The 15,201-nt window shown below is 43.3% G+C and overlaps 1 protein-coding gene across 1 annotated transcript in view; it reads left to right on the top strand.

The window, feature by feature from the left end:
- Positions 1–15,201, top strand: part of Slc15a1 (solute carrier family 15 member 1) — a 48,244-nt gene that overhangs the window by 12,691 nt on the left and 20,352 nt on the right. Inside the window, exons 2-11 of the mRNA XM_040281669.2 lie at positions 1,881–1,897; positions 2,274–2,355; positions 2,458–2,599; positions 3,130–3,249; positions 6,031–6,130; positions 6,351–6,441; positions 9,090–9,173; positions 11,028–11,110; positions 13,456–13,542; positions 14,073–14,162. Of these exons, the coding sequence (XP_040137603.2) occupies positions 1,881–1,897; positions 2,274–2,355; positions 2,458–2,599; positions 3,130–3,249; positions 6,031–6,130; positions 6,351–6,441; positions 9,090–9,173; positions 11,028–11,110; positions 13,456–13,542; positions 14,073–14,162 (896 nt within the window). The remainder of the gene's footprint in view (positions 1–1,880; positions 1,898–2,273; positions 2,356–2,457; positions 2,600–3,129; positions 3,250–6,030; positions 6,131–6,350; positions 6,442–9,089; positions 9,174–11,027; positions 11,111–13,455; positions 13,543–14,072; positions 14,163–15,201) is intronic.

Below are 15,201 nucleotides of genomic sequence, written 5' to 3'. Positions count from 1 at the left end.
TAACTCCAGCACAGTGTGACGGGGGCAGGCAGGAATGCTCCTGCCCAGGAGGTGAGTGGGTACCAGTCTGGAAGCTGTGCGGAGCCACGTGGGTAAGAAGGGAGCTGCCTAGAGAAGCTGCGGTTGTGTTTATGTGGAATGGGGCTCTGGAGTTACACATAATGAAAATACAACCCAAATCTTCAAGAAAGGGCCCCAAATGGGAACAGTGCAGAAACTGAGGTGGGGAGCTGTGTCCTTCTTCTATATTTGCTCTCTGCTCTGGGCAGCTGGTCTCTCTGGTGCTCAGAGCCGGAGAAGTGATGAAATTGACTTATGGAAATCCAGGAGCAACAGGACAACACAGCCTACACATGCTTCTCAAAGTGTGGTCCCTAGGGCTGGGGAAATAGCTCAGTTGGTAGAGTGCTTGCCTCACATGTACAAAGCCATGGGTTCAATTCCCAGCATCACACATGCACACAAAAAGTCAAAGTGTGGTCCCTGGACCTGCAGCACCCACCTCTCCTTGGAACTCATTAGAAATGTCAATCCTTAAGTAGAGAGAAAAGTCAGTTTCCTCAGGCAAAAGCCATGGTGGCCGGCACTGGTTTCCAAGGAAGCTGCTCTTCGAATGGGCAACTCTGCTGCAGTGTGCAACTCGTGGGGCACTATAGGGATTTCAGGATTATTTTTAATTCTCCAGTGCAGTGGTTTTCCCAGCGTGCTGCCTGAGCTCACAGTTAGAAATGCAAACTCAAACGTCCACCCCAGACCTGCAGAGCTAGCAGCTGTGAAGACATAGCCCAGCAGTGGTTCTCACAAGTCACCTGGTGTTTCGGAGGCTCACCCAAGTTTAAGACCCACTTCTGTTTAAGACCCGCATATCCCTAATGGAAGCAGCTCCAGAACTCTACGATGGGACCAATGGGAGGGGAAAGGGGCTGGTCCCCCAGGGGAAGGGCGCAGCAGTGACTGGCAGTGATAAATATAGGGTGACATGTGTGTAAGGAGCAGGGCACGGAGGTGCCAGGACTGCTCTGGGTTCAGGTCACTGCTGGTCAAAACTCAGGTGGGGGGAGAGAGAGGGAAGCAGGGCTCTGGCACTTCTCCTGAGGTCGTGGGGACCTGCCTCAGGCTTAGGCAGTTGAGTCTGTGGGTTTGCCTGGACTCGCTTGTGTTCTCCAGTTTTTCCTCCTGATCCTTGAATTCATTCCCCTGACAGCAGCCCCTACTAGTGGGAGGTATTGTGAAAAAGGCTGGGATGTGGCAACGCTGGTGTGAGGGACTCAATCCACATGGAGGCAAGAGTGTGACCTGCCCGTTTTCACACTGTGATGCACGACCTCAGAGGCTAGACCCAAGCATGGGCAGGAAGGGCAAGGACTTTGCTGAGTGTACACGGCATGTGTTCAGTGGAGTGTCATTGGAGTGTCCGCTCATGGCGAGGGCACTGGAAGGAGGCAGGGCTGGGGACAGGGAGCAATGGCTGAACCTTCACAGTGGCCTTTTAAAAACATTTTCCACCTCCACTACACTGTCCTCACAGGTATCTGGTGACCTTGTAAGATACCAAGGAACATAGTAAAATGGTTCCATTTTGCCCTGTTGCTCTTTGAAGTGTTTTCGGGAGGAAATGGTTTGGGCAGGATTCTTTGAGCTCTGGTCTCTCTTCCAACCACACATGAGAATTGCCTGAGGCTCTCGATAAAAGACAAGACAGAGGCCCAGCCTCACTCCAGATGAGGGCTGGGGCTGGGGCTGGGTTGGCTGAAAGGGCTGCAGCTGTGTTGGGGACCATTCTTCTGGCTGCCCCGAGAAGCCAAGGGCTCTGGGTTAAGCTGCAGAAAAAAGTATTGTATTGACTTAAATTTAATATCAGCCTTTCATTTTTCTTTTAGGAATGTCCAAGCCATGGGTGAGTGTGCTTTTTCCTTCTCCATCTACCTTCACTTTGTTAATTTTACAGTCTGTTTTACTCCTAGTTTTTCATTACTTTGCTTCATTCCCTATACATGTATGTATCTCGTGTCCGGCATCAAGCAGAGCTGGCCTTCCTTAGGAGTGCTGTGTACCTCCCGCTTGGCTAACAGTAAACCTTGCTGCTTTAGCTCATTGCTATTTCTATCTGGAACAACTAATCTAAGGGAATAAAAATGATAAAATTCAAGTTTCTGCCTCTGGACAGTCGCTGATAATTTACTGAACATGCACTGGCCACTTTCCTCGCCACTGGCACTAGTTTGTGCCTGGGAGAGCACACCTGGATCCTCCCCTGTGTTTCTTTTTGTCAGAGTTGCTTTGGTTACCCCTTGAGCATCTTCTTCATCGTGGTCAATGAGTTCTGTGAAAGATTCTCCTACTATGGAATGAGAGGTAACTCTTAGCCACTTCTTACCCTTTGGTGAAGGCCGTGAGTGGTGGTCGCCAGTCCTGACTCTGTTTCCCCCTCCTCTTCTTCCTGTCCTCTGCAAAAAGCAATCCTGATTCTGTACTTCACAAATTTCATTGGCTGGGATGACAACCTGTCCACGGCCATCTACCACACATTTGTCGCCCTGTGCTACCTGACGCCGATTCTCGGAGCTCTTATTGCCGACTCATGGCTGGGGAAGTTCAAGTAAGTGATTGGAACTTTCTTGTTAACAAGCCAAAATGGAAGTCATGTGGTCTGGGATGGTGGAATCAGGGAATGAAGAATCGAGGAATCCAGACTTTGGGGAAAGCATCTGCAATCTTGATTCTGCTCGACACCATATCCCTGGAGCGGAACACAGCGTCTTTGTTAGTCTTGTGATAGGATCCTGTATGTCATCAGTGATCTGAGACACAGAGCTCAGGGCTGGGAAGACATCACCCTGCCTGGGTCACACCCTGGCTGCTGAGTTGACCCATGACATAAGGGAGCCTTGGCAAGCTCCTACCCAGCCCTGCAGAAAGAGTTCGGAGAGTGTGCCAAGGCGACTTTCCCCTTCTCTTGGTCCTGTAGCCAAAACCTTGCTCTACACCTTTCTGAGAGGTGACTAGTTTTACCCAAGTTGAGAAACAGGAGTCCATGCCTGGGCTGTCATAAACTTTGAAGGAAGGAGGCTGGGAAATGGACAGCCGTCATACAATTAACCAGGCTTCTCTTAACCCTTCTAAACACAGGACAATTATATCATTATCCATTGTCTACACAATTGGACAAGGAATCGTCGCAGTCAGCTCAATTAATGACCTCACAGACTACAACCACGACGGGACCCTCGACATCCTCCCTGTGCATGTGTGAGTGGATGGTCGCTGCTGCCTCCTCGCCCTCCCACTGGCTGCTGATGCTTCATCTTGTTCCTCAAAGTCCCCCCCGAGAGCAGGGAGGCTGCTCTTCCCCCTGGTGGTGTAGAAGAGCTGTGTTTTGCATGGAGAGCTGGGTTTGCAGTATGCCTCCATCCTAACAGTTGCTTGTTTTGACTTGGCTCTCTTGGGTCCTGACAACCCAATTGATGTGTGGTCAGTGGGCAGGGTACCTGTGTTTGCCCTGGGTTTCCCTCGAGGGACGTGGCTCTCACAGGCCTTGGTCCTTGACACCACAGGTCTCCTCGAGACTCTGGTACCTCTCCTGTACCACATATCTGCTTATTTTTTAGTAATTCCGTTTTATAAATATTTATCCCAGCTATCTGTTCTGGACTCTTGATGGCAAGTAGTGTGGACATTGCTCCTCTCCGGGGTTCATTCCCCTCTCTGTTGCCTGGCCTTGGAGACTAATTATGAAGATTGTCTCCTGCCCTGCGCTTCAGCTCCTTGATCTAGGAGTAAACCATCTCCTGGGCTGGGTAAACATAATTGAAACTCAAGTTCATATCCACAATGCCCACATCTCTGACTTTAGTTGATCAATGCTGTCCAGACCAGATGGTGGCCCTGGAGCCTCCCCTTGTGCCTGGAGGAACAGTGTTGTTGGTGAGGAGAGTGGCGATGAGCGCAGTAGGCAGCTCAGACTTCGGGGGTCTGAGCCCAGCTCTCCCACAGAGCAGGGGCATGACCTTGAGTAAACTGTCATTTTAAGAACATAGACTGGAGACAGGCTGGATTCAGATCTGGTGCTGCCCTAATAGTTGTGTGGTGTTCAGTAGGTGTCTGGTCCTCTAGGCCTCAGTTTCCTCACTTGTATCAGTACTGACCTCAGCTAGAGCCGCATGGTTTAATCCAGGAAGAGCTCCCAGAACTGCTAGAGATGACAGGTGCTCAAGAGAACTTAGCTGTGTGTTTTTTATTTCATGCAGTTAGTGTTAGAACACCCCTAAAGTTCTTACAAGAGTAAAAATAGGATCTAATATTCAACTGACCAGGGTTTTGTTATCTTTAAAATGCTTTGAATGACCACTTCAAACATAAGTTATATTAAGAGGCAAACAGATTCAAAGAGGAACTTGGGTTAGTGAACTCAGGAAGAATAATTAGGGATGCATGACTTTTAAAGGATTCTTTCTCTGTGTAATATCTGCCTTCGCTTTATCTATTTCTTTTTTCTTTTTTCTTTTTCTTTTTTGTCCTAGGGTTGAACCTAGGGATACCTCACCACTGAGCCACATTCCCAGCCCTTTTTATTTTTTATTTTGAAACAGGGTCTCAGTAATTGCTTAGGACCTCAAAAAAAATTGCTGAAGCGAGCCTTGAACTTGCAATTGTCCTGCCTCAGCCTCCCAAGTGGCTGGGATCTGCCATATCTGTTTCATGACTTTTTAAAAAGTGTTTTTAAGCCACACTAGCAACAAGAAGATATAGGATTGATGTTTGTCATGTGAGTTTTGTGATACCCAAATGCAAATTTAATAAAACTACAAAGAGAACTGATAAATATCATGATATTTTTTTAAATTTGGGAAACAAAATGCTTAAGATAACTTGAAAAATACAAAAGTAAATTAAGATAAAATAATCTGTAATTCTACCACTTGGACAGAAAAATAAACTTCTATTTTTTGCAGTGCGAGGGATTAAACCCAAGGTGGTGTTGTGCTAGGCAAACCCTCTACCACTGAGCTACATCCCAGCCTTTTTTTCTTTCTTTTTTTTTTTTTTTTTCTTTTTTTGGTACCGGGGATTGAACTCAGAGGCACTTGACCACTGAGTCACACTCCCATCCCTATTTTGTATTGAGAGACAGGGTCTCACTGAGTTACTTAGTGCCTCATTTTTGCTGAGGCTGGCTTTGAACTCATGATCCCCCTGCCTCAGCCTCCCCAGCCACTGGGATTATAGGTGTACACCACTGCACTGGGCTCCCAGCCTCTTTTCATTTTTATTTTGAGATAGGGTCTTTTGCACCATCTTGCTGTCCAGACCCTGGAGCTGAACATAGCATCTTTGCTAGTCTTTTTTTTTTTTTTTAAAGAAAGAGTGAGAGAGTGGAGAGGGAGAGAGTGGGAGAGAGAGAGAGAATTTTAATATTTATTTTTTAGTATTTGGCGGACACAACATCTTAGTTTTGTATGTGGTGCTGAGGATTGAACCTGGGCCGCCCGCATGCTAGGCGAGCGCGCTACCGCTTGAGCCACATCCCCAGCCCTTTGCTAGTCTTGAGATAGGCAGGGATCTTGGCATAGTCAATCTTTTGCTCAATTTCTTTTCAGTCTTCTGTACTTTGTAAGCAAATTAAGATCATTCTATAAACTGATATTCTGCTTTGTAATGAAATCCTGTTTTCTAACATCATTTAATGACTACTATGAGTCCATTTTTATTGCATAAGATGCAGGGCTTACACTTGCCCAGTTAATATTCTGTGTGTGCATATACACTGAAAACTGAGCCCAGGGCCTTGTGATGCTAAGCATGCACTCTACCCCTGAGCATCCTCCCAGTCCCTGTATTAGCATTTTTCATTTACCCATTCTTTTGCTAGAAGAGATAAGGCTACAAGACTCCACACATAAGTCTTTGCTCAAATATCAAGCTATTGCTTTCAATTTTCTGGATGATAAGTTATTAGATAAAATGTGAATCAGGGGACAGGCTCCCTCTTCTAAAGTCCTGCCACCTTAGCCCTAACCCTCCTCTCTCCAGGGCGCTGTCCATGATCGGCCTGGCCCTGATAGCTCTTGGTACAGGAGGAATCAAGCCCTGTGTGTCTGCATTTGGCGGTGATCAATTTGAAGAGGGCCAGGTAAGAACACGTGTCTCCACAGAAAGCACGTCAATGAGTAATAACCCTCCAGGGATCAAACCCACGGGCACTCAGTCTGTTCTCCACTCCATCATTTTCAAATATGCTTGAAAGTAAGACACTGACCAAAGCTGTCAGAAGTCAAGACACATAACAGCTCCATCTGCTCAGATGATCCCAAGCCCAGGTCATCATGTTTCACCTCTCTTTTCTATGACAGGAAAAGCAAAGAAACAGATTTTTCTCCATCTTTTATTTGGCCATTAATGCTGGAAGTCTGCTGTCTACCATCATCACTCCCATACTCAGGGGTAAGAATATCTGAACGGGGCCGTCCTCCCTTCTCTGATTGTCGGGGGGGAAGGTGGGTAGAAAGGGGAGCCCTTTTCTTGTGTTCTGTGGTCTCTGCTCTCCTTAAAGTCTAGTGCAATTCATTCTGGGATGGACATCAAAATCCAGAGTCTGAGCTTCTTTTCTCTCAGTTTTCTCTCCTTTCCTAATCTTATTTGCCTCCTGTATCCAGTGACCACTGGAGAGACTAAAGCCCCCAGCATAGGCATCAGTCTTTTCCGTGTTTTCTTAATGTGACGTCCTTATTCATGGTGAGAGGTTAATCAAGAAGGTGTTTGCCGGGCTGGGGCTGTAGCTCAGTGGTAGAGCGCTTGCCTCGCACATGTGAGGCCCTGGGTTTGATCCTCAGCACCACAAAAAAATGGTTAAATAAAAATAAAGATATTGGGTCCATCTACCACTAAAATAAACAAATAAATATATATTTATATAGAAGGTGTTTGCCTGTGGGCTCTGATCGGCATTACAGCCTTCAAGCTTTGCTCCCCAGGAAGTCTGGAAGAATTTAGAAGGCAAAGTTTTGCCTTTTACTTTCCTGACATCTTGAGTATTTCCAAAGAACAAAAGGAACTACCCAGAGAAAGAACAAGACAGTGTCAATAACCACCAGCCCCACTCAGATCTCTGTGTTTGCTCGTGGGTAATGCAAAGTTCACCAATTTCCCACATGGAAAGGAGTATTTAGTGTTATTTAGGGCAAATTAACAAAACCATGGTGTCCATACTTGGATAAGATTAAGTCATGAAATAAAATATTTTATAGGATTTCATGTGTTTCTGCCTACATCCCCCACCTCAGCCTCCCCAGCCACTGCACTGGGCTCCCAGCCTCAAGCTCAAGCTCCATCCCTAGTTTGTTTTACATAAGATTTAACAGCCTTCGGGCTGGGGTTGTAGACTTGTGTGTGTGAGGTGCTGGGTTTGATCCTCAGCACCACATAAAAATAAAACAATAATGGTATTGTGTCCATCCACAACTTAAAAAAGAATTAATAGCTTTCATTTTTGAGTTATGTCCCCGTACATCTCCCACTTCTGGGTTCTTCTGGAGTAGGTGACATGCATGTTTGAATAATGGAATATGTTGAAGGATGATTTTCTGAAATAAAGTGATGACTCTCATACAAATATAAAATGAGCATGTGACAGAGATTTTGTATTAATGTTCATCAGGGAATGGGAACTTCTTACAATCTGTTCAAATAAGGATTTGACTAACAGATTTTGATTCTTTATGGGGAGAAATTATTTTGCATTGCCACAAACAGGAATTATTGGCATAACCAGAACTTTTCTACTAGTTAACTTTTTTCTCTACAAAATTGTGAAATAGCGGGACTAGGGCTGGGGCTCAGCAGTGGCACACTAGCCTGGCATGTGTGAGGCACTGGGTTTGATTCTCAGCACCGCATATAAATAAATAAATAAAATAAATAAAGGTCTATCAACAACTAAAAACGGTTAAAAAAAAAAAAAAGAATCGTGAAATAGCTAGGCAGAGTCAAAATCCCTACAAGATTGGATCACTGTGGAGGCCACAGCCTCCCACGGAAGGATTTCTAGTAATCCCTCTTGCTTCTTACAAAGCCTTGATGGTTTTCCTTACCAATCCTAAGATTTCAGAGCTGAAATAACCCTCAGTCAGAGGCTGGCAAACAATGGCCCTGGGGCCAGATCCAGAAATCTGGGCAAGACCATCATCTAGGTTTGTCTCTGACTACTTTCCTCCTTCAAAGGCAGAGCTGAAGCCGGGCACAGAGGCGCACAACTCTAATCCCAGCGGCTTGGGAGGCAGAGGCAGGAGGATCACAAGTTCAAAGCCAGCACTCAGCAATTTAGTGAAGCCCTAAGCAACTCAGTGAGACCCTGTCTCTAAGTAAACTACAAAAAAGTAAAAACAAAAAGAAGGGCTGGAGATGTAGCTCGGTAGTTAAGTGTCCCTGGGTTCAATCCCAGTACCAAAAAAGAAAACCAAAAAACTGGAGCTGAAGAGTTGTGACCAAGATCAAATGGTCCCCAAAGCCTAAGATACCTAGCCTAAGATATCACAGAAAGTAGTGTCAACCCCTGCCCGAGATCACCTGATTGTTACTTATTTGGCATACATATAGGGGCATACGATATTGACTTTCCAGGGCACATAGCTTTTATTGACTGAGTCCCTTATGTTGGAGTCATGGTACCCAGATCATATTTATCCCCCCCACTTAGAAAACCCATACAGCAAACACACATCTATTTAGGGGCTAAGATTAGAATCTGCCTCCATCTCCTGCTCTTTCTACAATGTAGCTGGCAATGACATCAGTAAGGCAAATGGATGTCTTGAACCTTAAGTGAAAATACTATGTAACAGGGCAAGCTGGGGAGGTGGCTCAAGTGGTAGTGCGCTCACCTGGCATGCGCGGGGTGCTGGGTTCGATCCTCAGGACCACATACAAATAAAATAGAGATGTGTGTCCACCGAAAACTAAAAAATAAATATTAAAAAATTCTCTCTCTCAAAAAAAATACTATGTAAATTCAATAGTGAGGGGTTTTTAGAAATGGGAACTATCCATGCATTACCAATGCCATGATCAATTTTAATCTTCTACTTTCTCCCCAGTTCAACAATGTGGAATTCACAGTCAGCAAGCATGTTACCCACTGGCATTTGGGGTTCCTGCTGCTCTCATGGCCGTCGCCCTAAGTAAGTGGAAATTACTTGAGTTAACACCAGCCTACAACCAGATCAGGCCCCACATTCATTATTGAGACTAATATTTTTGAAGTCCATGTAATGAGTTGTAAAAAAAAACAGTGTGAAGCATTGCCATTCAGTGCTCCATGTGCTCTCTCAGAGAGAAGGAAGTAGAGTTGGCCTCTCGTTTCAGAGTGGAAAGGATCAAAAAAGGGTTTGCAGGGAAATGAACCCTCTGAGTTGGATATGAAAGGTTTGGCACCAATTAGGAAGAGGAAGGTGAAGGTGGTAGAATCTGCTAGACTGGCTGTTCCTGTGGCCAGAAGCTTTTCTTCCTGTCAACGTGTGCACATCTCCTGCCCTTGAAGAAATGGCAACTGGTTCAATGGCCACTGAAATACTTCCACTGAGCATGTACAATTCCATAATCCAGCCTCCCAAAATGCTTCTACTGCAATTCCTTCCTCTCGAAGGAAGGTGTGTACATATGAGATATAGTTAGATTGGCTCTTGGCATTGGCTTTTTAGGAAGCGTGAAGGTTTCCTACAAGGGGCAATCTGGCTAGGAAGATGGCAGTGCCAGGACAGTCAGATGCTGTCTTGGATCTTCCTGGCACCTTCTCCTTTCTAGCAAGGGAGCTGCCGGCATTGGCGTTGCTTTCTCCCATTTCTGTTTCAGATCTTACTAGAATTGAGTAGGCTAATTTTTTCTAACCTCCTGTGCTCGTGCTGTAGCAATTTTGCTTTGTCGTTACAATTATGTGAGTTCAGAATTCCTCCCTCTTCAGTATGGCTCTTTCTTCCATAATCCTCAAATACTGCCACCTTCCCCCAAAATGCTTGTCTATGCTCCTCCTCTCTAATTCTGGGCAGGAGAGAGCATTTTAAAGATCCTACTATACCAGATGTTGTATTGAGCACTTTGAGTAAATTCTCATTGAGTCTGTATAGGTCATTCTTAGGTAAAGTTTATCCTTGTTTTTTTTTTTTAAGAGAGAGAGAATTTTTAAAATATTATTTTTCAGTTTTCGGTGGACACAACATCTTTATTTTATTTTTATGTTGTGCTGAGGATAGAACCCAGCGCCCCGCACATGCCAGGCAAGCGCATCACCACTTGAGCCACATCCCCAGCTCCAATATGCTTGTTTTTTAATTGAAAAATTGAGAACCAACCAAATACTGTATATGAGCACAATCTCTAGAATTTCTGTGCTTGAGTTAGGCTTCAGTTTATTAAGAAATTGAAATATTCCTTTGCAAAAGAAAATGTAGACACAATCTATTGGACATCTTCACCATCCATGTGTTGAGGAAGGTTGGCATGGGCAAGAATAGAAAGAATCCATTGGTGTTTTTAATTATTGAATTATGGTATTAGATAATCAAAAATTCTAGCAACATGACTGTGTTTTCAGAATCTCTTGTAGAGATGCTCTTTTCTACATTATTTTCATACTATGCTTTGGTTAAGAAAATCCATGAAAAATGGCTGTTTCCAATTTTTGCAAAACTTACTGCAGATCCTAATTATAACTGTGCTTCTGTACAGTGAATACAGGGGGAAAACTGCCACATATGATTAAGTAAAAGTTTTAACACATTAATTTCTATTTTCCTTAACATTAAAAAGAAAAATAATGATAAGAAGAAAATCTCACTTGCCATTGTGGCCAGAAAATTAGAGCTCTGTTCATTGTCTTTGAGAGCAATGCATTCACCTTGCACATATTGTCTCCCTTTAAACAGCCAGGGCCTGGCTCACGTAGCTATACTGGGTGTCTGCAGGTTGCCCCAGGTTCTGTGAGGTTGATAGATGGTACTAAGCCTTGGTGTTTGTTCTTATTTTTTTCCCCTTTCCAGTTGTATTTGTCATCGGCAGTAGCATGTACAAGAAGTTCCAGCCACAGGGCAACATCATGGGTAAAGTGGTCAAATGCATTGGTGTGAGTATTTCAGTACCTCTCCATGACATTTTAATCACCCCCAAACCTTCTACATCCTTTACGTTAAAATTCAATTAAACTTTGACTTTCTTTAAACATATTTTAAGTGTCCCTATTTTGATAAGTTTTAATTTAAATCATAAACTTTTTATGAAACTCACCAAATGGAAAAGCACACAAACAGAACTCAAAAAGGGAGGAATGGAAATGGCTTTTAAAATAAAGTTGTCAAAGAAAAGCCAATAAAATGACTCTTCATCAAATTGGCAGACAATACCTTCTGTTTTTTCGGGAGCAGTCAAACAAAGTTGGGGCTCAGTTTTGCAATGTGTATCAAGAGTGCTCAGGTGCTAAGGGTCTGTGATGCTACTTTCAGGAAATAAGGCTAAGAAAATAAATTTTTAAATGGATGCAGATTCATATACAAAGGATATCATTGTAATATTGTATACAACAAATTGCTGAAAAGAGGAAAAGGATGCTCACCTGACAGTGTATCTTTGCATCTTATGTAGTCATCACAAGTCTTGTTTTCAAAGAATATTTAATGATGGGAATATGCAGAATTTGGTTTCTTCCATATGCATCTACATGAGATATGTACATTCAGGTACATTCATATGCAGGAAATAAATGTTGAGAATAGGAATCTTTTTTAAAAATGTTTATTTTTTAGTTTTAGGTGAACATAATCTTTATTTTTATGTGGTGCTGAGAATTGAACCCAGTGCCTCGTGCATGTTAGGCGAGCTCGCTACCACTTGAGCCACATCCGCAGTCCTGGGAAAAGAAATCTTTACACAATAGAACCCTCCTTTTTTAGTGAACACATATTTTGTATAACTGGGGGGAAATGTGTCACTTATTATTTTTTAAATATGTGGATTATCTTTTGAGTGAAAAGGTGGCCTTAAGATAACTTGAAATCATGCTCTTCCTTTTTGCCTGGCCTTATTGCATTAGATTATGTGGTCTATTTTGCCGTGTGCCCCCTCCTTGACAAAAATAAAAACCCACAAAACAATGCCTCAGGGGCAGCTTTCCCATTTCCTTTAGCATTCCATCTATTCCCACCAAAAAGGTTTTTCCAGGCAAAGAGGAAAGTAACTGTCAGCTTGGTTTAAACCTCCAAAGAACAACTTTGAACTGCTTAGAGTGGTGAGAACTGTACTGCCCTGTGTCCTAAAATCAGCCCACAGGTCTGGATTGTTGCATTTGGTCACACACCTGTCCCTGGCCACGACACCCCCCCCTCCCTGCTGTGTCTTGTAGATGCACTTTGCTTTCCCTCAAGAGCTCTCTTGAGAAACACTGGTGAGGAATCTCAGTGGCTTCTCATTTCATGATGGGTCAGCATGTTTTTATGATCTGTTACCCTCTATGAATATGAGATATGTTTGACTATAACTCTTTTATCTTCCTAGTACAGGGAATTGAACCCAGGACTTTTCACTATATCACTTGTGAGGCAACCACTGTACCGCTGAGCCACATCCCAACCCTACTTTATTTTCTTACATATGTATTTCTGTGTAGTGGGTTCTTACTCAAATTTGAAAACAAGGCTCAATTCAGTTATCAGGAAGCTTTTAAGTATGTTTGGAACAACCTAGTATGTAAATCTAATTTTTCAAACATAAAATTAATGAAATCTAAATATAGGTGACATATTTCTGATAAAAAAAAATTTAGCAACCAAATTGAGATATGCCATAGGTAGAAAATACTCCCCTAATTTTGAAGACTTGGTATGAAAAAAGAATTTAAAATTCTCATTAATTTTTAATATATTGTATATTAAAATCATACTTGGGGATTATTGCGTTAAATAAAATATATTTTAAAGAAATTTTGCCTGTTTGACTTTGACTTGTTGCTTTGGCTACTAGGAAACTCAAGTTGCAAATGAGTCTTGCATTGTATTCCTCCTGAACAGGCCTCTATAGAGGACCTGGAGAGAAGCCCTGACAGTCCTTCTGCTGACCCCAACTCAACATCTTAATCACAAAGAGTCTAGACCCAGCCAGGTGCAATGGGCATGCCTATAATTCCAGCAGGCCCTAAGCAACCTTTGACCCTGTCTCAAAATAAAAAATAAAAAGGGCTGTGGATGATGTGGCTCAGGGGTAAAGCACCCCTGGGTTCAATCTCCAGGGCAAAAAAAAAAAAAAAAAAAAGTCTAGAAACAAATGCATCAGTTGTGTCTTCAACGTGCTCATTATGCTGCTACAATTTTATATTTTGATTTTCTCACACATTTTCCCCTAAAGAGGGGGATTAATTGATCTGTATTCCTCTGATGAAGTAGTTGGTTCTGTTCTGAAATTTGATTTTTCTTCCTTTAGTTTTCTATCAAAAACAGGTTTCGGCACCGAAGTAAGGAATTTCCCAAGAGAGAGCACTGGCTGGACTGGGCTAAGGAGAAATATGATGTAAGTAACCACCTTGCTGCAGCTCCTCCAGAGAGGGGGTGTCGAGAAGCACAGTTCAGAGCATGAAGCCTGATGGGTAAAATGACCAGTTGTACCCTTCTGACCTCGTTAGCGCGTCAAGTAAGAGTAGGCATGAGCGCTACTTTGTAAAAATTAACAATTTGGTAAACGATGGATATAATTTGTCTGAAGCAGTATTGGCTTTCCGTTTGATGTAGTCTGCCAGTAGTTATAGGTGATTGTGATCCTGTACCCTACGTCTGAATATAGAAGTTAAGGGGTGGTGATGGCAGTGGTGGGATTTACATTGAGTGGATTTACATGTAGCAAGTTGGAGTTTTCCTCCTAAACAGATATTTTCTCATATTTTCAATAGCTTAGAAATTTCCTGAAACTTGTGTTAGTGTTTTTTTGGAACCATTAACTACCTCCCCACTCATCTCTAGATGCAAATATCTCAACACTGAAACCAAGCTGTGCCTGAACACTCGTGAGTGACACAGTTGTGGCTGATCTGTCCCTCCCTACAGGAGCGGCTTATCTCTCAAATTAAGATGGTTACGAGGGTGATGTTCCTGTATATTCCGCTCCCGATGTTCTGGGCCCTGTTTGATCAGCAGGTAATGCTTCCAATTATCTTTGTTAGGCAAACATACTTTGGGCACTACCATGTACTGAGTCATACTTAGTATTTAGTTCCTAAAAACGTTCTCTTCCAATTTCTTTTTTGTATCATTTTATTTAGTTGTTAGATCACATTGAGTTTGTTTAAAAAAATTCTGGAAGCTTCTGTCCACATTTCTCTTGCAAAACAATGAAGAAAATGAGGTGTAGTCGAGTAGAGTAGCCTTGGGGAGGATTTCACCAGAGCAGCCAGCACTCTGGCCAAGCAAAACTGAGGGTTAAGAAAGTTTGCCTTCCTGCTAATTGTGTTGGTGCACACCGGTGATCCCAGCAACTCAGGAAGCTGAGGCAGGAGGGCCACAAGTTCAAGGCCAGCCTGGGCAACTCAATGGAGACTCTGTCTCAAAATTTAAAAAGTTTTTAAAAAAGACTAGAGATATAGTTCGGTTGTAGAGCATCCTTAGGTTAATCCCCAGTACCATGGGGAAAGAAAGAGAGGGGGAATAAAGAACTTATTTTCCTACTGATGCAGCTTGCAAAAAGAGGCAGGGCCTTTGATGGGATTCATGGCACATTTAGACTGAGAGATGACTGATATCTTCCACTTTAAAATGGAACGCTTGGACTAGAAGTTCCACCCGTGATGTGAAATGACCACACCAGAGTCATCCCCCGGAGCGGGGACCCAGACCAGATGGGCGGCTTGTTGCTCTGCTCCTGGTCCCACAGCTGTGGGACATACACGGGAACCTGGCACAGTCATGTCAGCCCAGTGCATGGGGCTCAGCGGCCAGAGCAATAAAATGTTATTTCTTTTAGAAACTGAAGTTTAAAAACAAAATTGCGAATATATGTTTTCATTGTACAGCAAGCATCACTGTAAGGGTAAATCATCCCTTGGAAAAAAAATTGAGCATGCACATTAATCTCCTTATTTGTAAATATGAGGTTTAGACCCCCTCCCCATAGAGGGTAGAGAAGCAGCCTCACAGCTGGATAAGAGCCTTCTGGAATCAGACTTCAGTAGCTGGGAGT

The sequence above is a fragment of the Ictidomys tridecemlineatus genome, chromosome 6 (assembly GCF_052094955.1).
Source record: "Ictidomys tridecemlineatus isolate mIctTri1 chromosome 6, mIctTri1.hap1, whole genome shotgun sequence".
Lineage (NCBI taxonomy): Eukaryota > Metazoa > Chordata > Mammalia > Rodentia > Sciuridae > Ictidomys > Ictidomys tridecemlineatus.
Note: the sequence above shows the minus strand (reverse complement) of the source record. Positions and strands in the feature narration are given on the sequence as shown.